This window comes from Suricata suricatta, chromosome 9 (assembly GCF_006229205.1).
Source record: "Suricata suricatta isolate VVHF042 chromosome 9, meerkat_22Aug2017_6uvM2_HiC, whole genome shotgun sequence".
In the NCBI taxonomy this organism is placed as follows: domain Eukaryota; kingdom Metazoa; phylum Chordata; class Mammalia; order Carnivora; family Herpestidae; genus Suricata; species Suricata suricatta.
Genome location: NC_043708.1, coordinates 111,490,434 through 111,502,119, shown reverse-complemented (window position 1 = coordinate 111,502,119; position 11,686 = coordinate 111,490,434). Strand labels below are relative to the sequence as shown.

At 55.2% G+C, this 11,686-nt stretch overlaps 1 protein-coding gene across 1 annotated transcript; it reads right to left on the bottom strand.

Annotated features, from left to right (window-relative positions):
* Positions 1-7,031: 7,031 nt before the first annotated feature.
* On the bottom strand, positions 7,032-11,176 carry ODF3L1 (outer dense fiber of sperm tails 3 like 1). Its single transcript, XM_029951966.1, has 4 exons — positions 10,848-11,176; positions 9,304-9,414; positions 8,256-8,369; positions 7,032-7,661 (listed from the first exon to the last, which is right to left on the bottom strand). The coding sequence occupies exons 1-4, from the start codon at positions 10,966-10,968 to the stop codon at positions 7,180-7,182; spliced, it is 828 nt and encodes a 275-aa protein (XP_029807826.1). The 5' UTR covers positions 10,969-11,176; the 3' UTR covers positions 7,032-7,179.
* Between the last annotated feature and the right edge of the window lie 510 nt (positions 11,177-11,686).

Below are 11,686 nucleotides of genomic sequence, written 5' to 3'. Positions count from 1 at the left end.
ACACACATTTAAATTTTAAAAGTGAGCCAGTTTAAAGACAAGTGTTAAGTGAGAGTAGAGATGGGCGTCTGAGTATGACAGCGGTCCTGGTGGAACCTGACGGGTGGCTGCGGCCCCGGGCCACAGGGGTTCTGGGACCTTCCATCTCTGAGAGGCAGTGTGTTCAAGGCCTCAGGCCCCCTGAATGACAAATAACGCAGACTGCTCTCTGGTTCCCATTCTTGTCCTCATCGTCACCACGACAGACTCTCATGTGGAGCAGCAGGAGATGTGGGATGGTCCCTCCTGGCCACAGGCCCCCACGAGATCTCAGATGACACCAGCAGTGTCCACACATGTGACCCCTGGCGCAATTCAGGCCAGTTAGGCCGGGCAGAGAAGTGGCACAGACTGAGGCAGAGGTAGGAGGGGTCTGAGCAGAGACCTGGGGTGCCCTGGGGGGCTCAGCAGTGCATCTCTTGTGGAGCCTAGGGGGGGGGCTGTCTGAGCCCCCCAGGCCAGTGATGAAGGTATCTTGCCTGTCCTGCCCAGGGAAGAGAGGCCTGTCCCACAGCCCCAAATATCTCTGTCCTCCAAGAGGCAAGAGGCCGGGTATGAATCACAGGAATTTACAGCCCAGCCCGGCGTGGGATTTATGAGTCTGCCTCGAGCCCGGCCAGCGGGGAGTGGCTGCCTGTCAGCCCCCCATTGCCCCTGATGGATGAGGCTGTTTCCTGCCAAGAAAAACTCCCCTCTGTGGCTGACAGCGGAGGGAAAGGCTCCCAGGCCCGAGGCCCAGCCCATCGCCCTGTACCTGCCCGGATCTGGACCCCTGTCCTGCTCTCACAGCCCTCACTCCCCATGATCCCTCCAGCTCCACACACTGACAGTCAATGAGGATGTGCCCCTGAAGGGTCTGGCTCCCCAGTCAAAACTCCCCCTTCCCGGACCTGCCATGTCTTCACCACTTTGGGATGCCCTTTAAAAGAGAGCCATCCCAGGGCCCAAGGCTGGACATGCCAAATTCCAGAATGGATCTCTGAGGGAATCACACACACACACACACACACACCCCTCACAGATGACCAGAGATCCAGAGAGGGATGGACTTTGCCCAAAGTCACATAGCAGCACAGTGGTGTGGCTGAGACCTGAGCCACAAGACCCTGGACCAGTCATTTCCATGCATGGTCATAGCTGATTTCCATGGTGCCCGTGGGGATATTTTTCATCTCCAAAAAAGGACTCCTCTCTGGAGAATGGATGGACTCGGGTGTGAATCGTTCCTCTGTCACTTTGTGTCTGGAAGCCACAACATCTCTGCGCTTTCTCACCTGAAAAAATGGGCTCAAAAGCGATCCTGACCTTCTGGGGTCATTATGAGTTTCAAGTGATATAATGCAGGAAAAGTCCCAGGACAGAGCTGGGCTCCTAGCATGTGCTCCCTAGGTGGTAGAAATGGCCCTTCATCATCCCTAATGACTTAAAGGACCCCACTGCCTGATCTGCTGGGAGGAGAGGGTGCAGTTTAGGGCAGGGAGAGCATAAGGAACAAAGAGAGGGTGTATACAGGGCTGCAGGATGGGAGTGAGGCCATTTCCTGGTGGAAGAAATCTTGAAAGGATCCCTGGAGGAGGTGGCTTCAGGCTGAGGATTCAGAGTTCCACTTCTCTTGCCCTAAGGCCACTTTGGGGCTTTCTAAGCATCACAGGGTTAAGGGGAAGTACCTTGCCCTAAAAGCCAATGCCAGCCCAAGCTTCTTCCCTGGGTGACTAGAGGCCAAGTTCCTCACCTCTCTAGGCATCTGCAAAAGGGGCCAGAGAGGACCAGACAACACTTGCTAGAGGCATCTTCCCACTCTGAACCTTATGCAAACCCATCCCCTGCAGTACCCAAGTCTTGCCACTGGGTAGCAGCAGAGAGTAAAGCTGGGGTCATGCCTCCTTCTTGCTGCAGCGGCTCCGGCGGCCCGCTGGCCAGTCCCAGCTCAGCACCCAGAGTTCTTGGCACTCCACACCCTCAGCTCCTCCAAGGAACAGAGCTGGGTAACCACCCACATCCAGACATGTGATCCTCCCCCTGACCACACAGAACAGCCAGCATTCTCTACACTTTTTCAGATGGGGAAACTGAGGTCCAGAGAGGGGAGGACTTGTTCTAGGTCACACAGCAATCATGGCAGAGCCAAGTCTCGAAACCTCTCTCCCAGACTCCATCCTCCTATGGAGGCTGCGTGAAAGGACAGGCTTGGGCTGGAATCCTGGTACTCTCACCCCTGCCGTGCAGGTCACCCACACCCTCTGACTCTCGGCTTATGTAAGTGCCTGGCACATGGTAAGTGTCCAACTGCTTTGTTTCAGCTATATTTTACACCCTACTGAAGCAGACATGTGTCGATCTTACCCTCCTCGGTGTCCCCAGAGCCCGGCATGGGCGGCGGCCTGGGGTAGGGGGGATGTTCAGAGGAGAATTGCTGTCCAGAGATCCCTTCTGCCGGGCACCCGATCTAAGGGTCTCCCTCCTGGAGTGCCTTCTACCCTCCCAGGTCAATCTTTTCATTCTTATCCACTCCTTAGCAGCCCTGCCTGGGCCCACAGCCCTAGACCCTGGGGTAGTGGCTCCTGCTCACCCCAGTTCACCTCTTCTCTCCATCTCTCTTGGCCCCCTTTTCTCTGTCCCTGACTCTCCCTCAGTCCCTCTGTCCTGCTGAGCCCCTGCTCTGCACTACATGCTGTGTTTACAAGACAACGATGACAGGTTTTTATTTCTCTCTTTTGTCTCCCTTCCTCCCCTGAAGGGAAACGTGCTTCCCCTCTCCCAGCAAAAACTGAAGGTTCCAGAAGAGAAAAAATAAAGGACAGGGGGACCATGGGTACCTCCCAAGCCCCACACCCACACCTACCCATAGGCCACACACATCCACACAATCCTCTCTCTTGTCAGGGCCTCCGAGGCCTGCTCTGTTATTTGGGGGGTAATTGAAAGAGTCGGTCTTTATTCTAGAGGTTAAACAGGGCCCAAGGACTGGGAGAGCAAGAGGGAGAGGGAGAGAAGAGAAAGGGAAGCCAGAGGGAGGCAGAAAGACTTAGGGAAGAGTCAGATAGGAGAGCGTGGACACAGAGAGAGAGAAGCCAAGAGGAACAGGGCCCAGCAGACTCTCTGTCTCCAGTGAGCTTGGAGACGCAGCTTCTGACCTGCACCAGGAATCCAGGGGGATACACTCTCCAACAAGCTCCCACACCCACACCCCAGCCAAGGACCGGGAACAGATTGCCAGGTGGCAGGAGTGCCTATGCCAGTCCTCCTGTCCTTGGGTGGCTTCTAGGGTGGGCATCTCTGAGTGCTGAAGGCAGGGAGAAGGGATCTGGCTTGTCCTCGTGGGCAAGGGCTCACAACCAGATGCATGCCATCCAGAGGCAGGACCCCGGATTGGAGGGCTGAACCCCAGCTCAGGCCCCAACCTCTTCCTGAGCACAGAGACCCGATCTCCCCTCTCACAGCCCCCCACCCGCTCTGCACCTGTGCATGGGGGAGGGGGGGAACACTCTCATCCTTCACTTCTCCTGGGCAGTGGGAGGCACGACTGAGCCTAGGCAGACGCACGCATGTGCATGAGATCAACAGGAGCTTGGAGAGGGGTGTCCTATGTAGTCAAAGGTGTATATCCATACAGTGTGGTGTCTGTGTGCGTGTGCAGTGTTTGTGCCTGTGTCTGGCTTTCCCTGTGAGTGTAATATAAAGCCTGTGTTTGTGTGGGAGGGCTGTACGTGTGAGGAATAAGGTGTGGCGTCTGCACGTGCATATGTGCCTGTGCACATGCGAGCACATACTATAAGGAGCGTCTGCGCCTTGTGTCCGTGTACATGGGTAACGCCACCTATGTGCCTGAAGATGATGTGTCAGCATGTCTCCTAGGCAGGTCCCCTCTTGCTCCCGGCCCCGGGCCCCCATCCTCCCAGCTCCTGGGAGCCAGAGTCACAACTGCACTCAGGGTCTCTCCAGCCACAGCAGAACCACAGAGACCAGCAGCCCTAGCCAGTATCGAGGAGCAGTGTCATTACACCACGCCCTTCAGGGATGACCCGTGAAGGTCAGGCGTCTCCTGCCCCTGGAGGGAGGGCAGCCTGCCATCCGCTGACCCTGGCCCATCCCCATTGTCAGCTCACTTGGAGAGAGCTAGTTCCATCCTCTGTCCGAGCTGCCTCTGAACACCTGTTGGGCTTGGTGGGGCCCTCACCATCTCTTGTGCAGTCGGAGCCTGGCATAGGGCATATTGGATGAATGAAAGAGTGATCGTGTCTGTATGAATCACGTGCCAGGCTCCAGGGCCCAAGTTTAAGTCCTACAAGAATTCAGACCAGGAGGGCTCTTGAGTGGCTCAGTCTGCTAAGCAGCAGACTTTGGCTTAGGTCATGATCTCACAATTAGTGAGCTCGAGCCCTGCTTTGGGTGTGAGCCCTGCTTTCCTCTCTCTCTCCCTCTCTGCCCCTGGTGGGATTCTCTCTCTCTCTCTCTCTGCCCCTTGCTCACCTACACCCTCTCTCTCTCAAAAAAGAAAGAGAGAGAGAGAGAGAGAGAGAGAGAATTCAGACAAGGGCTTTCCGCCAGGTTGAATGTGGCCCCCAAGTTGTTCAAAAGGGGTGGGGTCAGTGCTCAGTCAGGCCTGAAAGGCCGTGCCCGCCAGCCTCTTGCAGGTCACCTACCCAGTCACCACCACAGAGGAGCCAAAGCCAAGAGATGGGGATTGCTTTATCCAAAGGTCGATCTCGAGCTAAATGACCCTGTCATTTTGTGGGCTGAGGCACAAAGGATGTCCCATTCATCTTCCCCGGAGGCCAGAGGCCACATCCCCTTCTTGGCGAGGCCATCTTTCTCCCAAACATCTTCATCCCCCAAAGACTCATTGGGAGCCCTCCAGCCTCCTATCCTTCCCTTGGGACCACAAACCAAGCGTTAGTTCCAGCTTTAGGGCTAATATCCAGTCCTTACCCATATCTGGGGATGGCTGCGTCCAGCTGAGGGCCTGTCCCAGACAGCCCTGACTCCAGTCACAGACTGACCCAAACCTAGCCACAGACTGAGCCCTGGGTCTGCTCACACACTGAACCCCAGAAGCTAGTCACAGAATGAGTCTAGACCTTTATTGAGAGACAGGCCGTCAATTTGCCATATGGCCATCATTTCCCTGGCCCCCCGCCTCAGCTTCCTCATTTTTGCAGCAGAGGGCCTTGGAATTGGATAGGCACAAAATCAGAAAACCCTTATTCAAAGGCCGGTCTGTAGCTTCCTTGACCTGGTGCCACAGGAGAGTGTCAGCTGCCGCCACCTGCCAGCCCCCACCCCCATCCAGTACTTTCAGCCCAAGCATCACTAATTTTTGCAGCCGCTGTGATAAATGGCGTTGTCGGCAAAATGACATCTTTCTAATCTGCTGCAAGACAGATGGGTCTCCAAGCTCCCTCGCTCTCTCTCGAGCCTGCCCAGACCAGCCTTGCTGAGGAGTGGGGAGGACAGGACAGACATAATACCCCAGGCCTAGGGGGCTATCGGGGTGACAGGAGGGAATTTCTGGGCCCCACCTCAGGTACGATCCCGGTGAGGTTTCCTACAAGCCCCTTTAAAAAATCCCCAGGGGGGTTGCTGTTGTTTGAATATCCCAAAGACATTCTCTGATCCTTTCTACCCAAAGGTGGTTCTTCAGTTCAATTTTCATTTTCAATTAAAACCGAAATATTGCTCACACTCGAAAGGGTGAGCCATCCAACACTGGTTCCTCCTGCCTCCCACTGTTCTTAGGGGGCAGCGGCTGTGGAAGAACGTGCCTCTGCCTGAGCCATCAGGCCTGGGGGGCACTCTGCCTCCTCTCCTCCCTCCCTGTGCCCCGCTCCCTCCGTAGTTCTGGCCTCCCCCCCATGGGGCAGAAAAGGGGTGAAATCCCCTTCTACCTCCTGACCAGGGACGCTGGGAGACAGACTAGCCCCAGAGGCAAGGGCAACTCCCTGTGGGAGATCTGGATATGAGGAATTAAGGAAGGACAAATGCCCGCCGCAGAGACCCCAGCCTCCCCAGAGACAGACTGGCAGGAGAGCTGGCACCCATGGGCCCCAAAGCAGCAAAGCTGGAAGGGATGGGGTGGGGCCGGAAGGTGGGCAGGCCTGGAGTCATGAGTAAGGCAACACTGCCCCCTCCTGGCCCCTCGTCTCCTCCTCTGTCGGGCACTGCAGGGCCACGCTGTTGAGTCTAGGGACATACTAGCAGCACCCCCAGACCCCGTGCCGGGTACAGACCCTTCTCCCAGCAGTCCGCTGGCCCCTTTGTCTCCTCCTTGGCTGACTGCAGCCTCCAGTCTCTGCCCATTCTGTCCAACCTTCTCTCACTGCCCAAAGAATTCTGGAAATGATGCATCTTATTTAGCCCAGTCTCACCGAGGACAAAGCCAGAGTGCCCTCCAATTGCCCACAATCTGGTCCCGCTATTGGCCAGCCTGCCCAGGCTGCTGCCTTCTGATCCTGCCCCAGGGTCCTGCCTGGTACACTTTGGTCCCACATACATGTCTTTGCTCTCATCTTTACCGCCTCTGAGAATACCCTCCCTTCTCCATACTGTCCCCGCTTGTCCTCTTGTGTTCCTCCGCCAGGAAAAGTCCCCTCTACCCCCATCCCCAACCAGATGACCCCTCTGTCTTCTGCCCTGCTCCTCTCTTGGGCACTGACCACTGTCAGGGATGAGAGTCACACAGATTTGGAGCTGGAGGGAACCTGGACATCCGCCAGACATCTGCTCCTCCATCACTGTCCAAAGGGCAACCTAGAGGCCCAGTGGTCAGGAGCTACACGAGGCCACACCGCACATTAGTGGCAGAGTTAGGACTAGAACATGGTTCTCCAGTGTCACCATCCAGGGCTCCTTGGAGAACAGGTGACTGCCTCCCTGGTGAGCCAGAACAGAACTTCTCCCAGACAGGGACCCTTACGGCGCCTCCCAATGTCCCAGCCCCTCACCCAGGGCAGGGCCCAAAGGAAGCAGCTGTGAGTGTTTGCAAAACAAAAAACTAAGTAAGTAAAAATATTTATCTAATGCCTTCTGTGCGTGAGACACAGCAGGCACCAACTCTGCTACTCAAAACCTCAGTAAATAGCTCAATTTCATACAGAAAAATAACTTCTATGGGGGACGGGGGTGAGTGCCCCAGGAGGGGCCTTAGTCGTGAATGCCGACGACCAGCGGGCACAGGTGGGGCGAGTGCTTGACGCCCATGGTGAAAGCAGCCGAGCGGGGCTTGTGCACTGTGACCTTCTGGACGTCGTGGGAGCCAGGGCCCGGCCGAGACGTGTGGTCCGTCGGGTAGGCAAATCGCTTGGCCAGGCTGTAGACGGGGCTGCGGTTCTGGTAGACAGAGGGCTCGGGCCGAGAGTGTGCGGCTGGCCCAGGGCCTCCTGCCACATTTTCCTTGTAAAACCAGTTCTTGTGATCAGAGGCCAAGCTATAGCAAGGAGCAGTTCGGCTGACAGGGTTACTGGGCCCCAGCAAGACTGGCAGCTTGTACTCATTGGGGGCGGGATTGGGGTCCAACACTCGGTATGGGCACCGGTAGCCAAAAGCATACTGGGGGGCCCTGCGCTCCCCAGGTGGGTGGATCTTCTCTACGTTGTAATGGCAGGGGGCTGGGGTGGGGCTCACGCCTGAAAGTGGACAAATGGAAGGGAGGCGTGTCAAGGCAGGAGCCAGGCAGCATCGCCTGGTGCCCAGCTGATGGGTAAGAGGTCTTGGCTGGCCTGCCGTGACTTCACCATAACCACGTTATCACCAGGCAGGGCCATCAGCACCCCCGCACAGGGCTGTGGACAGGGGGAGGGGCTTATGGCAATCTGACATCAGGATTGACATGGCTGTCATAATACAAAAATCACAAATGTCATCAGAATGTCAACCTCGGAATGTCAGCATCCTGACACTCTCCCAGTGACAGCACTAAGAAAATACCCTGAAATCAAGCAGACTGTGAGCTCATTAGGGTGACAGTATCCCTGATGCAACATGAGCCCCATGACATTTTTATCATATCATCACCTGGCGACATACATGCATGACATTGGCTTCAAGATGTTAGTACTGTGACACAGACACAGCGACATTGGTGTCTTAATGTAACATTGCAGGGAGATGCCAGTATCCAAAGACACACCTGGCAGAAGCGAGTCATGACCCCCTGTCCCTGCTCAGGACCCCCTCCCCCAGCCTCCCAGCCCCCACGTCCCTCCCCTGTCCCATCTTACGCAGGTTAGGGATGCGCTCTTCCATAGGGACCTGCGGGCATCTGGACACTCCAAACCGAGTTACTTTGGGATCAAAGAAATAGCAAGGCCCGGGACTGCAAATGTCCGTGATCCCTGCAGGACAGCCACAGAGGGGCCCAGTCAGCCCCAGAGGTCGCTCTGTGGGGAGACTGGACTGCCCTCCAGGGGAGACCCTCCTCCCCCAAAACAGAAGTGAGGGCTCCCTTCCGAGTCCCTGAGTGTTTTTCCAACCCTTGATTTCCTCATCTGCAAAATGGGGCTTTTAATACATGACCTGAGAGTCTCAAGAAGTGGCTCAAAGAAACAGATAAAATGACAGCTGCATGGCAGCTTAGTTGGCCCCCGTCAGGGATTGGTGCCAAAGGGTAATAATAGACACAGTGGCTATTGTTAGTACTAAGAAGAGGCCCAGCCCTGGACAGGGGATTCCCCTGCTGAGGAGTGCATGCCATCCCCGTGAGGGAGGGACCCAGCGGGCCTCTAGATCTCAGACCCCCAGATACACACGTCAGCACCCCTGCCCGCCCTTCCTCTCGTCGGCCTTAACCTGCAAGCCCCAGCTCTTCTGTGGCTCTCTGCTCTGGCTCTTCCAGCCATTTCCAGGCCGCCCAGGAAGCCTTGGGGGCCACCACCCTGTACTATTTTCCACCACTGCCCCCCCCAGTTATTCCTGCCCAGCTTCTATGGCAGGGAGCCCACGGCCGCCAGAGCTGAAGGGCCCTGTCCAAGCTCAGACAGAGGAAGGAGCTGGAGAGTGACAGCATGCCTCCCTTCAAAGCTCCCTCGGGAGGTCCAGCTGCCAGCTGCCCACAGCGCTGCCTTCGGAGGCGTGGAGTACCTGGACACCTCCCCGCTGGCTTGCTTCTGGACCCAGTGGGCCACCTGAGGGTCCTCTTCAGGGAAGGCCTGAGGTCTCAGGTCCTGTGGCTACAGATGACAGCTCCCTGCCTCTCACTGCTACCCCAAACATCCAACAGAAACAACCCTAAGCCTGACAAGTAGGGATGACGGCCCGGTGAGGACTCACGCTTCTCCGAGTGCCGAGTGTGCAGACTGTAGGCTGGCTCCCGGAACATGGAGGCGTCATGGTTGACGTAGCCCGTGCAGGATGGCCGGAGGTACTTGGCAGGACCCGGACCTGCGGGGATGGACAGGGCAGCCCTCAGGCTTGGCCCACCCACCCACTCAGAGACAGGGTGCCATGAGGACACTGGGGGCTCTCCTCCCACTGATGTCACACTGCCACAAATCCCACCATCGGGCTTCCTCTGGGGAAAGACAGTGATTCCAGATAAAATGCAACAGATCTTACACAGGCGATGCATAATATGAAAGATAATAGTTACAAGGAACTGAGAACGTATTCTATGCCAAGCACCATGCTAAGTATTTTATATGGATTATTTCAACTAAGCCTCTCAACAACTCTGTAAAATAGATACTATTGTGTTTCCTGTCTTACAGATGGGAAAATTAAGGCTTAGAAATATGAGTTTGGGGGCACCTGGGTGTCTCAGCCAGTTTAAGGTCCAGCTGGATTTTGGCTCAGGTCATGATCTCATGGTTATGAGATCGAGCCCCCCATCAGGCTCTGTGATGGGCATGGAACCTGCTTAAGATGCTCTCTCTCCCTCCCTCTCTCTCTCTCTCTCTCTCTCTCTCCCTCTCTCTCTCTCTTCCTCCCTCTCTCTCTCTCTTCCTCCCTCTCCCTCTCTCTCTCTCCCCCTCTGCCCCTCCCCACTGAAAGTAAGGAAGAAAGGAAGGAAGGAAGGAAGGAAGGAAGGAAGGAAGGAAGGAAGGAAGGAAGGAAAAAAGAGAGAGAAGAAAGGAAGGAAGTTAGGAAGGAAGGAGAGAAAAAAGGAAAGGGAGAAAGAGAAAAATATCAGTTTGCTGGGGCGTCTGGGTGGCTCAGTCGGTTAAGCGTCCGGCTTCGGCTCAGGTCATGATCTCATGGTTCGTGGGCTCAAACTCCACATTGGGCTCTATGCTAACAGCTCAGAGTCTGGGGCCTGTTTCAGATTCTGTTTCTCCTCCTCTGCCCTCTCCTGCTCTCTCTCTCTGTCTCAAAAATAGATAAATATTAAAAATAAAATTTTAAGAAATATCAGTTTGATTAAAGTCACACAAGCTCGTAATGTGAAAATTCTGAGACAATCAGCCAACCACTTAATTACATACTAACCCAAACATTTAATCACATCTGAAACCACCTTCCACATAGAGCAACAATCAGTCATTAACAATGTAGTGAGAATTAGGTTGTCTGCTTTTCTTGAGAGTAAGATTCAAGGGAAGTGAAGAAAGTTAAGGGTAGGTTAAAAGCTCCATTGAATCCTTAGCTTTTTTCCAAAATTGACCTCATTTCATACCCCATGCTCCCTCCCATCCCTACCCCCCAAAAATTCCCAGCAGCTAATACTGCCTCTGAGGTTCAGCTTGAAGGTGCAGATCTGTAGACTTGGAGGAGAGTCCTCTAGAACTTAGAAGGAGACAGGGCTGGAAGGCTGGGCACCTTCATCAGCCCTGCAGAGAGAGGAGTCAACCCAGGTTAGGGCAGGGGCCTGCTCTCACCTTTGATCTTTGCCATAATCACAGGGGTCTGCTTTACCTCCTGCCGTGAGGACACCTGAACTTTCTCCTCTGGGTGCTTCCCAGAGAACACAGAGTTCTTGGCCCTCTTGGCCCGCTTCATGGCTAAGGCCAACGAGGGGGCAACAGCAGTCACTGAGAGATCCAAGCAGTAAGCAGGAGCTGGACTGTGTGGAGCCTAGTCAAAGGCCCCCGCCCAAGCCCCTGTGTCCACTCTGTCCCTCTCTCCAGAGGCTGAGCAGGGGTAGGGAAGGAAGTCAATCCTCTGGCTTGAGCAGCTGCGGCTGTCTGGGCTGCAGCCAGCCACAGGACCTAGCAGGCTGGAGCTAGGGATGACATCATCACAGAACTTGGACTGTGAGATCGAGTGTTTATTTCCCCCCAGTTGCCATGGCAGCTCAGCCATAGAAACCTGAAAACTAGGCCCCACTGCCCCTTACTCCCAATCAGGCTAAATAGACTAGGGGTCCCCAGAACCCTGGGTCAGGTTAGAAAAAGGGAGAGGTGGAGTGACAGAGCCCGCTCGTCACTCCTAATGAGTTGGGCACCTTGAAGTTGGAGAAAGAAATGGAAAGTGTGGGTGGGTCCTGAGGGAAAGGTCCCACCGCCTGGACAATCCCTGGTGTGGCCTTCTGTCCCCTGCACCACTCACTTATCCCCCCAGGATCTGGCCATGCCGTCCCTTCTCTCTGTTTTTCCTTGGAAAAAGATCAAAGCAATTATTTCACACTAAGATATGACTGTCTGCTAGCTTCCTAGACTCCTATCCCAGGGCAGTGTCTTTAGAGATCCACATCTAGCTCAGGGAATGCTTACCTGCT